The sequence below is a fragment of the Oncorhynchus keta genome, chromosome 1 (assembly GCF_023373465.1).
Source record: "Oncorhynchus keta strain PuntledgeMale-10-30-2019 chromosome 1, Oket_V2, whole genome shotgun sequence".
Lineage (NCBI taxonomy): Eukaryota > Metazoa > Chordata > Actinopteri > Salmoniformes > Salmonidae > Oncorhynchus > Oncorhynchus keta.
Window position 1 is genome coordinate 27,135,101 of NC_068421.1, and position 14,281 is coordinate 27,149,381.

The following is a 14,281-nucleotide window of genomic DNA, read 5'->3' on the forward strand; positions in this document are numbered from 1 at the left end:
ATATACAGTGCGATGCTAATCAGTCTGATCAAAGTAAATCTGAGATGTGAGCCAATCTGCAAATGGAAATCACAGCAATGCCAAACACTGTAGTTAGCTGTTGCTAGGCAATGTCACACATCCAGCTCACATAGACTTCCAGACAAACACCTACACGGACGCACAGTACCCATACCAAAGAAACACACACTCACACCTACATTCAGACAATAGCCGACCGCCCAGCCCTAAAATGATGTGAACTACTCCATTTCTACAAGGTATCACACTATGATTAGTTTCTCCAACACGTGTAATATATATATATATATATTGTATGAACATAAGATAATATTGATTAGACAAAGAAATGACATCTCCTTCTAAATGACATAGTGCTTGCACTGTATCGAGGTGTCATAACCACTCCCGTCACGTTAAGGTAGGAACATGTAAAGACAATGAACAAACACTGCATTTCCATAACCACTGATTGTAACAATGAGAGGGAGAGAGACAGTGTTATGTAAATAAAGAGATATTGCAAATAATTAGTCAAATCCAACTCTTACCATTTCATCTGTTTGGCTCCCATGCTGGTTAGTTGCACTCTTAACCTCAGATTCAGCCTCTGCCCTGCATGTGGGTGATGCTGCCCTAGTCAGTCAGAAACATAGCCCCAAAACAGACCCTGCAGCAGGGGTGGGAGCAGCACTGCCAACACTAAACCAGCGGACTGAGCCTCCACGTCGCACACACTACTGTGTTCAATCTGCAATAACAGCTAACAGTGTGTTCAAACCTTCTCCAGCATATTCCTTACATACAGCTAGAAATCCTAACCAACAGCTCTGGACTCTTCTCTAAATCACTCCCTGGAAGAACCCAATGGAAATCCTGGCTCAATCCCCCCAGCCCCTGGCAGAAGGGAGAGGATTGGTGTTCAGGCTCACCAGCGGCTGCCTAGTTTTTCAGAACACACTCCCCCTGTGGCTGAGCTCACCAGCTCCCATTCACAAACACAATGTTTGCGTTCTTTCTAGAGGAGAATTCCTGCAGCTCTCCTCCTCCATATATTTTCTCCCTTGCTTTCTCTCTCCCTCAGCCTATATCTCCCTCCCTCCCTCCTCACAGTCTTTCTCGTGTTCAGCCGCACAGGCTTTTTTCTCTGTCCCTTGTTCTATCAGTGAGCAGCAGGGCTGTCAGACATAGCTCTGGCTGAGTGTTTACCCTCCCCCTCCCACTCTCTCTATCTTACCTCCCCCTCCCACACTCTTCCCCTCTCACTAGAGGAGGAGGGGGCCTGTATGTTCTGCTAGCTGAAATGGGGCATATCTCCTTTATTGGTCTGCTAAGCTACAGTATATTCTAGGCTAACACTGTGTGGTATGTGGTTTTCAACTGAGCCATTTTTGGCTGACACAAAATCACAGGTTTGTATGAAGCCACATCAAACAAGTTGAAGCATGTGTGAGTAATGATATATTATCTCAGTCAATAACTTGAACAACCAGATCGAGGACACTGGGCCATATAATGCTTAAGCATTGATAATAATAGTATTTTAAAGCTATAATGATAGCATGTCACATCAACTCTATGATTTGAATAAATAAGTATATGTTTTCTATTAGATCAAATACTTACAACCTGAGTTTAAAGACATTTATTTTATGTCTGTATTTTTGGATTGGAGACAGATAGGACACTTGCACAGCACAGTATTATCAGCCTGACCAAAACTGTGGGAAACTAGGATCATCTTTGGTTTGAATAAGGGAGGCAATGAAGACAAAAGGCTTTGTGTGACATGGAATGCTAATGATATGTATTGACTCTTTTGGGCCATAGCAGTAGCAGCAGGCAGAGAACAGCGGAAAGGGATCGAGTTGTTCTTGTAACGAAAACTAAGTATCATATTTTCTACATGCCTTGTAAACAACAGGTGTAGACGAACAGTGAAATACTTACTTATGCGTCCTTCTCCAACAATGCAGAGTTAAGATAAAGATAAACAATTAAATACAAAATGTAAATATTGACAAGAGGAAAAAATTCACAGCCAATAATGAAAAATAACATGGTTATATACAGGGAGTACCAGTACCGAATCTATGTGCAGGGGTACAAGGTAATTGAGGTAGCTATGTACATATATGTAGGGATAAAGTTACTAGGGAACAGGATAGACAATAGACAGTAGCAGAAGCGTACGTGGTGAGTGTGAAAGTGTGTGAGAGTGTGTGTGTTTGTGGCAACAATAGGCATAAGGTGCGCATATCATGTGTGTCTGGGCAGATGCAGTGGTATGTGTGTGTGTGTGTGTGTGTGTGTGTGTGTGTGTGTGTGTGTGTGTGTGTGTGTGTGTGTGTGTGTGTGTGTGTGTGTGTGTGTGTGTGTGTGTGTGTGTGTGTGTGTGTGTGTGTGTGTGTGTGTGTGCGTGCGTGCGTGCGTGCGTGCGTGCGTGCGTGCGTGCGTGCGTGCGTGCGTGCGTGCGTGTGTGTGTGTGTGTGTGTGTGTGTGTGTGTGTGTGTGTGTGTTGGGATGTCAGTGTCAGTATGTGTGAGTGTGTGTGTTCATAGAGTCAGTGTCAGAGAGTTAGTGCAGAAAAGGGTCAATGCAGGTAGTCCGGGTAGCCATTTGATTAGCTATTTAACAGTCTTGTTTAGCAGTCTTATGGCTTGGGGGTAGAAGCTGTTCATGGTCCTGTTGGTTCCAGGCTTGGTGCACTGGTACTGCTTGCCATACGATAGCAGAGAGAACAGTCTATGGCTGAGGTGGCTGGAACCTTTAACACTTTTTTGTGTCTTCGTCTGACACTGCCTGGTATAGAGGTCCTGAATTGCAGGGAGCTCGGCCCGAGTGATGTACTGGGCCGTATTAATCACAGTCTGTAGTGCCTGCGGTCGGGTACCTTGCAGTTGCCATACCAAGCGGTGATGCAGCCAGTCAAGATGCTCTCAATGGTGCAGCTATATAACCTTTTGAGGATCTGAGGGCATCCCTTGACAAAACTGGCTGTTGTTGTTATATAACCCATACCTTGCTACCACCCTAAGCATCAGTTAACAATAAAAAGTTTCTCAAACACAGCTCATTGCTATCTGTTTTATATTATGTACATAACAATATGAAAGGTGTATTACACTTCTATATACAACAGTAGTGCAACAGTTCACAATGCAAAAGAATGAGGACATTCTCTCAATTCTGCTTAGCGCCTACTCTGAAAAGTTACTGATGGGCCTTCTGTGTCGTTGTGTGTCAAACCATCTGTGCTCATTAGGAAGTATGTTATTGTTAGAAATACAGTCAATCATAATAGGCTACATAACCTACTACAGGTAATCATTGCATTTTATCCAGATGATATCAGCCAAAAAGACCTAGGTCTGATTAATAGAGTGGATTGTGGCTAGTGAGATGCCAAGTAGCTTGGCCTTTTAGAGCCATTTCCAAGTGAGAACAACTGGCTCAATGAGTGAATTTGTGCAGTATTTCAATCACCACATCCAACCACCTCTTGGGGCCCTCAACCAAATTTTACGTGGATACCAATGATTGACAGACACATGGCCAATCAGCGTCCAAATTGCCATGTGACGTAACAAGCCCCACATAGGCGGGATTATGCAGCAGGATATTACGCATGTGGTTCATCTGCTACACGCCACAGACAGGGAAGTCAGCTGTTTGTGTGGTTTTAATCGTAAACGTTAAAGATCGAACGGTAATTCTGGTTAATACATATTCAATAAAGTTTAGAATTAGCGATATACGATTCATATCTTGAGTTTATTTCTTATCTAGCAAAGCTTTTGTTGATAAAAGTACCCGTTAGTTAACGCTAGCCAGTTGTAGCTAGATTGTTGTGATAGTAGGAATTACGCAAAATACACACTTACAGTTGTAGGCAGCTGGTTAGCAACACGTTTAGCTAGATAGCTGACTTGTCACGGACTGTTTTTGTGCAACCCAATACAATTGAATAGAACGCTGGTGTATACAAATACACCCGCCTTGCTAAAAGCACCTGGCTAGCTAGCTAGCATCCACAACTTCTCCAATGCACCTGACCTGTTTGCAGTGTGATCCCAGCATGTTGCTGCCAATGTAATTCACAATGTTGTGTGTACAGTATCTTACACTGTTTCTCTACTTGAAGGTGTCATCATGTCCAGGGTGCCGATGGGCAAGGTGTTGCTGCGAAATGTTATTCGTCACACAGATGCCCACAACAAGGTGTGAGTGGGGGAGTTAACTAATCTGTGTGTGTGGCTTTGCACTCTCCTGTGTACTCTCCTGATGATAGATGTTGTCTGTTTCAGATCCAAGAGGAGTCAGAAATGTGGAAGTTGAGGTGGATGGAGAAGGGTCCGTCCACCAGCCACAGACCGATGCCACCATCTTCAAATCCATCCAGGTCTGCTAACTGTTCCAGCATTGAAGTAGTGTAGCCTTAGGTAGACTGATACATCAGCCGGTGATGGCAAGCTAACACTATGTACCGTCTGAGACTTATTTGGAGAATGTAAAACCATATAAACACGTGCACGAGCTCGGCTAATATGCATGCATAGGTGATAGAAGTCTGAACGCACTTAAGTTACTATCGCTTTGACAAGTTGGTTTAACAATACTTACCTGTGGATATAGGTTATTGTCTCAGATTTTAGCTGCATAAGGACCAACCACCCAGACAACCGGTAGAATAAGTTCAAATGTAATTGTATTCAGCATTCTGGCTTGCAGAGGTCCAGAGAGGAGCCTTTCCAAAACTGACATTGTCTCAGACGGTACATAGCGTTAGTGTTAGCCTGATACATCAGCAGGTGATAGCTGGCTATTTTAGGCTGCATCCTGATTCACCACCCTTTTCCCAAAGTGTGTACTTGCACACTTTCAGTCCTGGATTTCAAAGCATTGTATTTGTGTAAATATTGGTTGGAGGCAGTTTCCACCATTGTTAGATCCATGACGGGAAGTGTGCAAGTGTACATTTTGAGAGTAGGGTGGAGAATCAGGATGCAGCCTTACAAGTGTGTTAAATGGAACAGGTTGATAGACATCAGAATTAGAGTTCACTATTACTCAGGAGTCACATGCACTGTGATCGCGTGGAGGATGGGTCTGTAGATAGACTGGGAGACCGGCTGCGGAGAAGAGAACACAGCTCTGGCCAGGACGAGAGGGAGGCACGCTACTGGACCAAGGAACTCTATGACTTCGAAGCCAATGATCCAGACAGGTGCATACCTTTTCTATCTACAACTCTGTAGAAATATAATCTTGTGAGTTTGTCGACGACATGCTATGAAAGGTGGATCTAATTGGTAATGTGCATGTTTCCTCTACAGATGGGGACACAGCGGTTTTAAGGAGCTATACCCAGAGGAGTTTAAAAGTGACTGGTATGACATGAACTGCATTAACATGAAATACCATGTCTCATAACAGTAGTAGCTGTAGTAAAGATCTCATTATTTGCTTCGATACAAGAAATGTTGCATTTTCTAATGCCTGATTTGTCTTTTCAGGGAAAGAGACCGTGGTGATGATCAGAATGGGCATTGCAGAAAGAAAAAGACTAAGTCCAGACTTAAAACAGCCAAATCAAAACATCTGAAGAAGTCCTCCAAGAAGAAGAAGAAGAAGAAGAAGAAGAAAGAGGAAAGTAGGACCGGTGAGTCAGATGGTGAGTCCAGCAGTGACAGTGTCAAACAGAAGAGGAAAAGCAACAAGAGCAAACATAAGAGGAAAAAGAGTGAGAGAGAGGAGGAGAGCAGCTCAGAGGAGAGAGGGAGGAGGAGTAAACGACAGATGGACTCCCACAGAGACTCAGGACCAGAGTCACACAAGAAGAGGAAAAACTGGAAAGCAGGAGCGGACAAATCAGAGGTCAGTTCTGAGGATTGAACCTTTTTCCATTGGCAGCCGGTAACCTTTAACTTCATACTGCTCCCTTTCAGTTGCCTATCTCAAAGCTTTCAGTTACACCCAAGTCCAATGTTTCCCACTAGATTTCTTGTGAACAGGGCCATCACCATAGCTAGATAAGTTTGTGATTTATCCAATGACAAGACAACTGAGGAATTGGCTAAAGTACAAATACAACTTTTAACAGACCTACTGGCAGGGGAAAGCATATTGTTCTTCGCTTTACACCTTTCCTCTGCAATACTCTTTTGTGTTGTACTTCTTTCTGTGTACTGCTGAGCACAAACCTGTGTTCTCCTCCCCTTGGGCATTCTTCACAGTAATACCTCACCTCTTCTGTTACTGGTTCTGCTCCGGCTGCAGTGCTCAGATAGTGAGCTGACACTGCACAAATATGGACTCAAAAGCCACCTCAAACTGACTGTAGAGCCATGTCTCATAGTTAGTGTCCAGGCTTTACTTTAGTTGTTATATTATGGAAAATTTTCATTTTATGCAGATTTCCCGACCAATTATGACAATCTCTTCTGCTTTTTTTTATTCAGTATTTATTTTTTTAAACTTTTGTAATTTATGGTAGTCAGGATTTCATGGAATGTCAGGACAACATTGAAAATAAAATGCATATTTGTTTGTAAAAATTTACTCCCGTTATCACACCACACATTTCGACATATCACATACATCTCATGTATGGTTTTGAATACAGGATATCTACATGACTATCATTCACTGTTCTCAGTAGGCCTATAGCCGTTCTATTCCATGACCATGTATATTACTCTTTATGCATCCAATTCTACATGAAATATTGCTTCCATATGGCCCTTTGGTTGAATCCTTCATGTGTACCATGTACAATAGAACATTGTGTTAATGGTGTACGGTTTCCCTCTAGTGTTCAATTTCTACAGTACTCACTGTAGATGCAATGTGCAAGAGAATGGAATAGATTAACATTGAATGAGAATGTCTACATTTCTATATAAATTATTTTAATAAGAGACCTGCTGAAAAAGGTGCTATTGTCTAAACCAGGTTTGAGTTTCATTCAACGTAGAGAGTAGGCCACTGCTAGAAAGCTAGAAAGTATATTTTCAATGTCATTCCTTTCTAGTCATCAATCTGTACAAGGTTAATTTATTATTTAGTGAAAGGGCTTGAAGGCCTACAGTATCTACTATCCTAATGTTATCTATGGTCTGTTGTCTTCACCTGGTGGCTCAACCAGTGTAGTACACCCTGAGGATTTATTTACTCATGGCTTCTTTTTCAGAATAAATAATTGATTTGCGACAAAACAATACTTTTTCCGACCTGATGTTTGTATACTTTGACAACAGCTTCCTTTGAGACCATTGAAGTCTCCCACATATGTTTGTCTCAACAGGCAGAAGATATATCTTAATATATATTTCATATATGATGAGATATGCCTTAATGCATATAGGACTTCTCACTGATCCATGCGCAAGCAGCTTTCATGACATTGATGATCCAGGATCACCATAAGAAAAGGACACAGTGCACAACCGGTACAGTTAACCCACACAAAAAATTTAATACCCTCTCATGAGGGATAAGTGGTCCAAACCTTGTCATACTAAATAGGGAGAAGTGTGATGACACAGGTTTTTAATGTAAGAACTTGTGGCCAACACTCAAATGCTCAGTAAAAAGTTGTGACATATGACTTACTTACATAGTACACATACACCAATGTTTTAATATACTTCTATATGTATTTTTAGTTAACTTTTTATCTAGACCAGCCAGATACAATACCGATTAATATCATACAGTCACATCAGGAACAATACCTAGTAATATCATTGAGTCCAACCAGCATTGAGGAGTCCACAGGTTTTTCAGGTCCATCCTCTCTATGCTAACATTTGAAATCGGCATGTGTATAGTTCTATAATCTTTTTATTACTGTATAGACTGGTGTGATACTTGTCCTCGTATCGTCGTGTCTTCGTGTGCAAAAGTCTTTGAAAGAACCCAAAGGATGATCAACGTACAGGATACCTGGTTGTTCACTTTACACTGTGATGTTTGTTTTTTAACATTAAATGGAAAACTGTCACATTTGCCCCACCCCCTGGCATGTAAAAAAATCTAAGCAACACTCCCCATGGAACAGGGGGAAACCATGATAGAAAGTAAGGTTTATGACTACAGTGAGCAGCATCCTCCATTTGTACATATTTTAGAATAAGGCACTGCTGCATAAAATAATGAAATGACCAACAACTCTCTGTCTCTCTGGGAGTATGAGGGGAGGCAGGATGAAAGGAGACTATGTTCTTCTCCAGCAACTCTCTCTGAGAGTCTGTGTGTATGCATGTAACTTTATTTGCTAAATGTGTAAATGTGTATGTGTCAAACTGTTGGTGTGTGTCTGTGTGTATGTGTGTGACAGCAAGCCAGAGAGGCCAGGTTGCATCTCTTACACTGTGCTCTCCAGCATCCATTCAGTGCTGCTGAAAGTGACTCTCCGGTTGGCGAGCGGTGAGGACTCCACGTTGAGCTGGTTGGTGGACTTGTGCCGCCTCGTCCGCGCTCTGCGGGGGTAACTGTGGCTCTGAAATATGGAGTAGTCTCCCCCATCAAAGCTGAACCTGTGCCTAGTTCGTGCCAGCTCATTATTAAACCCCATGTTGGCCAGGGCACTCTTCTTGTCCTTGAGCCTGGGGGCCTCCTTGGTGCCGGCGTTGGGGCCTAGGAGACACAAGGACATGGTGGAGCCCGTCAGACTGCTGTCTGTCTGTGTATCCTCCGATGGGGGGCCAGATCCAGAGCACTGGACGTCCAGGCTGGTCCTCTTCATCTTGTCCGTGGGCAGGGGGGGCAGCTCCACTTCCAGGATGGCCATAGTGGTTGGAGGGGTGTCCCACTCCCTCTTGTCACTGTCCACCTTCAGCACCAGGGCCATGCACTCCTTGGCTGCCACCGGTAGGGCTTCTCTCTGGTGGCTGTCCTCAGCAGGTTGCTTGGAGGTGGAGCGCTGGAGTCTGTGCTGGCTGCCGTTGGTCTGGGAGTGCATGCTGGAGCTGACCCTGGCCTTGCTGTCCTCGGGGCTGCTGTGCGCCTTGTAACGGATCATGAGGATGATGATAAACACCAGCACTGAGGCCACAATGATGCCGCCAATGATGATTATCATAGTGCCACCCAAAAACTGGCTGTGGATGAAGCGACACTGGCTGACCTCGCTGGCCGTGTGGAACTGGACACAGCCCACCACGCGCGTGGCCGTCAGAGAGGTGATGCCGTCGTCGTACACCGCCAGGACACACAGGTCATACTCCCGGCCCGCCGCCAGGTCGTTGATCAGGAAGGTCTTACTGGTGGACGGGATCATTCTGCAGAAAAAAGGAGAAGGAATAAACAGGAGTGGTGAAGGATAGCTTTGCCAGGAGAATTTTGACTGCCCCCCTCAATTACCACCAATATACTACTGTATGGAACAAAACCATGTCAGACACAGTGTCACACTGCATTCTCATTAACGGCATGCACATGAGAAGTGTTAACCTGACACAGAGGTGTTTGAAAAACACAGAAAAGAGACAGTCATGTCAACTTAGTTCAGCTCCAGGAAGGCTTTAAATATCACCCTCATATGAGTGGCTCAAGTAAAGACAACAGTGCTGACACTTGACTTCTAGACATTGAGACAGCGAGAAATGACTCCCCAACATGTTATGTACAGTATACTATGATGGTAAAGGTTAAAAAGCAAGGTGACAAACAAGGTAGTGTGGAGCATTCACACATATATACTGTATATATATACAATAAATATACAGTTGAAGTCGGAAGTTCACATACACCTTAGCCAAATACATTTAAATACATTTACATTTCTCAATTCCTGTCATTTAATCCCAGTAAAAATTCCCTGTCTTAGGTCAGTTAGGATCAACACTTTATTTGAAGAATGTGAAAAGTCAGAATAAAAGTAGAGAGAATATTTATTTATTTATTTATTTCAGCTTTTATTTCTTTCATCACATTTCATCACATTCCCAGTGGGTCAGAAGTTTACATACACTCAATTAGTATTTGGTAGCATTGCCTTTAAATTGTTTAACTTGGGTCAAACATTTCGGGTAGCCTTCCACAAGCTTCCCACAATAAGTTGGTTGAATTTTGGCCTATTCCTCCTGACAGAGCTGGTGTAACTGAGTCAGGTTTGTAGGCCTCCTTGCTGGCACACGCTTTTTCAGTTCTGCCCACAAATGTTCTATGGGACTGAGGTCAGGGCTTTGTGATGGCCTCTCCAATACCTTAATTTTGTTGTCCTTAAGCCATCTTGCCACAACTTCGGAAGTATGCTTGGGGTCATTGTTCATTTGGAAGACCCATTCGCGACCAAGCTTAAACTTCCTGACTGATGTCTTGATGTTGCATCAATATATCCACATAATATTCCCACCTCATGATGCCATCTTTTTTGTGAAGTGCACCAGTCCCTCCTGCAGCAAAGCACCCCAACAAAACGATGCTGCCACCCACGTGCTTCACGGTTGGGATGGTTTTATTCTGCTTGCAATTCTCCCCCTTTTTCCTCCAAACATAATAATGGTCATTATGGCCAAACAGTTCTATTTTTGTTTCATCAGACCAGAGGATATTTCTCCAAAAAGTACCCATGTGCAGTTGCAAACCGTAGTCTGGCTTTTTCATGGCGGTTTTGGAGCAGTGGCTTCTTCCTTGCTGAGCGGCCTTTCAGGTTATGTCGATATAGGACTCGCTTTACTGTGGATATTGATACTTTGTACCTGTTTCCTGCAGGATCTTCACAAGGTCATTTGCTGTTGTTCTGGGATTGATTTGCACTTTTCGCAACAAAGTACGTTCATCTCTAGGAGACAGAACGCGTCTCCTTCCTAAAAGGTATGACGGCTGTGTGATCCCATGGAGTTTATACTTAAGTACTATTGTTTGTACAGATGAACATGTCAGCATTTGTGGGTCAGCATTTGTGGGTTCGATTGAAGGCTCAAAATGGCCAGAAACAACAACTTTCTTCTGAAACTCGTCAGTCTATTCTTGTTCTGAGAAAAGAAGGCCAAAAAACTGAAGATTTTGTACAACGCAATGTACTACTTCCTTCACAGAACTGGCTCTAACCAGAATAGAAAGAGGAGTGGGAGGCCCCGGTGCATAACTGAGCAATAGGACAAGTACATTAGAGTGTCTAGTTTGAGAAACAGACGCCTCACAAGTCCTCAACTGGCAACTTCATTATATTGTACTCGCAAAACACCAGTCTCAACATCAACATTGAAGAGGCGTGTTAACCCTCGCAAGGCTGCAGGCCCAGACGGCATCCCCAGCCGCGCCCTCAGAGCATGCGCAGACCAGCTGGCTGGTGTGTTTACGGACATATTCAATCAATCCCTATCCCAATCTGCTGTTCCCACATGCTTCAAGAGGGCCACCATTGTTCCTGTTCCCAAAAAAGCTAAGGTAACTGAGCTAAACGACTACCGCCCCGTAGCACTCACTTCCGTCATCATGAAGTGCTTTGAGAGACTAGTCAAGGACCATATCACCTCCACCCTATCTGACACCCTAGACCCACTCCAATTTGCTTACCGCCCAAATAGGTCCACAGACGATGCAATCTCAACCACACTGCCCTAACCCATCTGGACAAGAGGAATACCTATGTGAGAATGCTGTTCATCGACTACAGCTCAGCATTTAACACCATAGTACCCTCCAAACTCATATCAGCTTCTATCTCAAGGCCATCAGACTGTTAAACAGCCACCACTAACATTGAGTGGCTGCTGCCAACACACTGACTCAACTCCAGCCACTTTAATAATGGGAATTGATGGGAATTGATGTAAAATATATCACTAGCCACTTTAAACAATGCTACTTAATATAATGTTTACATACCCTACATTATTTATCTCATATGTATACGTATATACTGTACTCTATATCATCTACTGCATCTTTATGTAATACATTTATCACTAGCCACTTTATACTATGCCACTTTGTTTACATACTCATCTCTTATGTATATACTGTACTCGATACCATCTACTGCATCTTGCCTATGCCGCTCTGTACCATCACTCATTCATATATCTTTATGTACATATTCTTTATCCCTTTACACGTATGTGTATAAGGTAGTAGTTTTGGAATTGTTCGCTAGATTACTCCTTGGTTATTACTGCATTGTCGGAACTAGAAGCACAAGCATTTCGCTACACTCGCATTAACATCTGCTAACCATGTGTATGTGACAAATAACATTTGATTTGATTTCATTTGATTTCATTTGAATGTCATATGGTCAGGTGAAACCAAAATATAACATTTTGGTAAAAACTTAACTCGTCGTGTTTGGAGGACAAAGAATGTGGAGTTGCATCCAAAGGACACCATACCTACTGTGAAGCAAGGGGGTGGAAACATCATGCTTTGGGGCTGTTTTTCTGCAAAGGAACCAGGACGACTTATCCGTGTAAAGGAAAGAATGAATGGGGCCATGTATCGTGAGATTTTGAGTGAAAACCTCCTTCTATCAGCAATGGCATTGAAGATGAATCGTGGCTGGGTCTTTCAGCATGACAATGATCCCAAACACACCACCCGGGCAACGAAGGAGTGGCTTCGTAAGAAGCATTTCAAGGTCCTGGAGTGGCCTAGCCAGTCTCCAGATCTCAACCCCATAGAAAATCTTTGGAGGGAGTTAAAAGTCCGTGTTGCTCAGCAACAGCCCCAAAACATCACTGCTCTAGAGGAGATCTGCATGGAGGAATGGGCCAAAATACCAGCAACAGTGTGTGAAAACCTTGTGAAGATTTACAGAAAACGTTTGACCTCTTGTCATTGCCAACGAAGGGTATATAACAAAGTATTGTGATAAACTTTTGTTATTGACCAAATACTTATATTCCACCATCATTTGCAAATAAATTCATTAAAAATCCTACAATGTGATTTTCTGGATTTCTTTTCTCATTTTGTCTGTCATAGTTGAAGTGTACCTATGATGAAAATTACAGGCCTCTCTCATCTTTTTAAGTGGGAGAACTTGCACAGTTGGTGGCTGACTAAATACTTTTTTGCCCCACTGTATATGGACGGAATTAATCGAACAAAAGGACCATTTGTGATGTTTATGGGACATATTGGAGTGCCACCAAAAGAAGCTCGTCAAAGGTAAGGTATGATTTATATTTTGTTTCTGCGTTTTCTGTAGCGCCTGCAGGGTTGAAATATTATTTCTCTCTTTGTTTACTGTTGTGCTATCATCAGATAATAGCTTCTTATGCTTTTGCCAAAAAGCCTTTTGGAAATCTGACATGTTGGCTGGATTCACAACGAGAGTAGCTTTAATTTGGTATCTTACATGTGTGATTTAATGAAAGGTAGAATTTTATAGTATTTTATTTGAATCTGGCGCTCTGCATTTTCCCTGGCAATTGGCCAAGTGGGACATTTGCGTCACGCCTATCCCAGAGAGGTTTTAACTAAAGAAATGTTCAAAGTTCTGAAATTATCCGGATAGACTGACCTTCATGTCTTCAAGTACTGATGGACTGTCGTTTGTCTTTACTCATTTGAGCTGTTCTTGCCATAATATGGACTTGGTCTTTCACCAAGTAGGGCTATCTTCTGTATACCAACCCTACCTTGTCACAACACAACTGAATGGATGAAATGCATTAAGAAGGAAAGAAATTCCACAAATGAACTTTTAACAAGCCACTACAGTTAATTGAAAGATATTCCAAGTGACTTCCTCATAAAGCTGGTTGAGAGAATGCCAAGAGTGTGCAAAGCTGTCTTCAAAGCAAAAGGTGGCTACTTTGAAGAATCTCAAATAGAAAATATATTTAGATTTGTTTAACAATTTTTTTGTTACTACATGATTCCATAGAGTGGCAAGAAAAAGTATGGGAACCCTTTGGAATTACCTGGATTTATGCATAAATTGGTCATAACATTTGATCTGATCATTTGATCTGATCTGATCTAAGTCACAACAATAGACAAACACAGTCTAATAACAAACTAATAACACACAAATTATTGTATTTTTTGTCTATATTGAATAGATCATTTAAACATTCAGTGTACGTTGTAAAAAGTATGTGAACTCCTAAGATAATGACTTCTCCAAAAGCTAATTGGAGTCAGGAGTCAGCTAACCTGGAGTCCAATCAATGAGACAAGATTGGAGATGTTGGTTGGAGCTACCATGCCCTATAAAAACACTCCCAAAATGTGAGTTTGCTATTCACAAGAAGCATTGCCTGATGTGAACCATGCCTCAAACAAAAGAAATCTCAGAAGACCTAAGATTAAGAATTGTTGACTT

General features: G+C 42.4%; 3 protein-coding genes across 8 annotated transcripts in view; 1 reads left to right on the forward strand and 2 right to left on the reverse strand.

The window, feature by feature from the left end:
- Positions 1-1,113, reverse strand: part of LOC118361353 (dixin-A-like) — a 30,299-nt gene extending 29,186 nt beyond the window's left edge. For 2 of the 5 annotated variants that reach the window (XM_035741503.2, XM_035741663.2), the window contains exon 1: positions 552-1,113. In XM_035741503.2, coding sequence (XP_035597396.1) covers positions 552-574 — 23 coding nt within the window. In that variant the 5' untranslated portion in view covers positions 575-1,113. The remainder of the gene's footprint in view (positions 1-551) is intronic. The other 3 variants (XM_035741342.2, XM_035741258.2, XM_035741418.2) reach the window with 2 other exon arrangements.
- Positions 1,114-3,608: 2,495 nt separating this feature from the next.
- nkapd1 (NKAP domain containing 1) lies at positions 3,609-7,220 on the forward strand. Its single transcript, XM_035742080.2, has 6 exons — positions 3,609-3,709; positions 4,145-4,221; positions 4,308-4,402; positions 5,075-5,227; positions 5,337-5,390; positions 5,517-7,220. The coding sequence occupies exons 2-6, from the start codon at positions 4,153-4,155 to the stop codon at positions 5,893-5,895; spliced, it is 750 nt and encodes a 249-aa protein (XP_035597973.1). The 5' UTR covers positions 3,609-3,709; positions 4,145-4,152; the 3' UTR covers positions 5,896-7,220.
- A 61-nt stretch (positions 7,221-7,281) lies between these two features.
- Positions 7,282-14,281, reverse strand: part of LOC118361710 (leucine-rich repeat and fibronectin type III domain-containing protein 1-like) — a 125,454-nt gene continuing 118,454 nt past the window's right edge. For both annotated transcript variants that reach the window (XM_035741989.2, XM_035741906.2), the window contains exon 5: positions 7,282-9,284. In XM_035741989.2, coding sequence (XP_035597882.1) covers positions 8,369-9,284 — 916 coding nt within the window. In that variant the 3' untranslated portion in view covers positions 7,282-8,368. The remainder of the gene's footprint in view (positions 9,285-14,281) is intronic.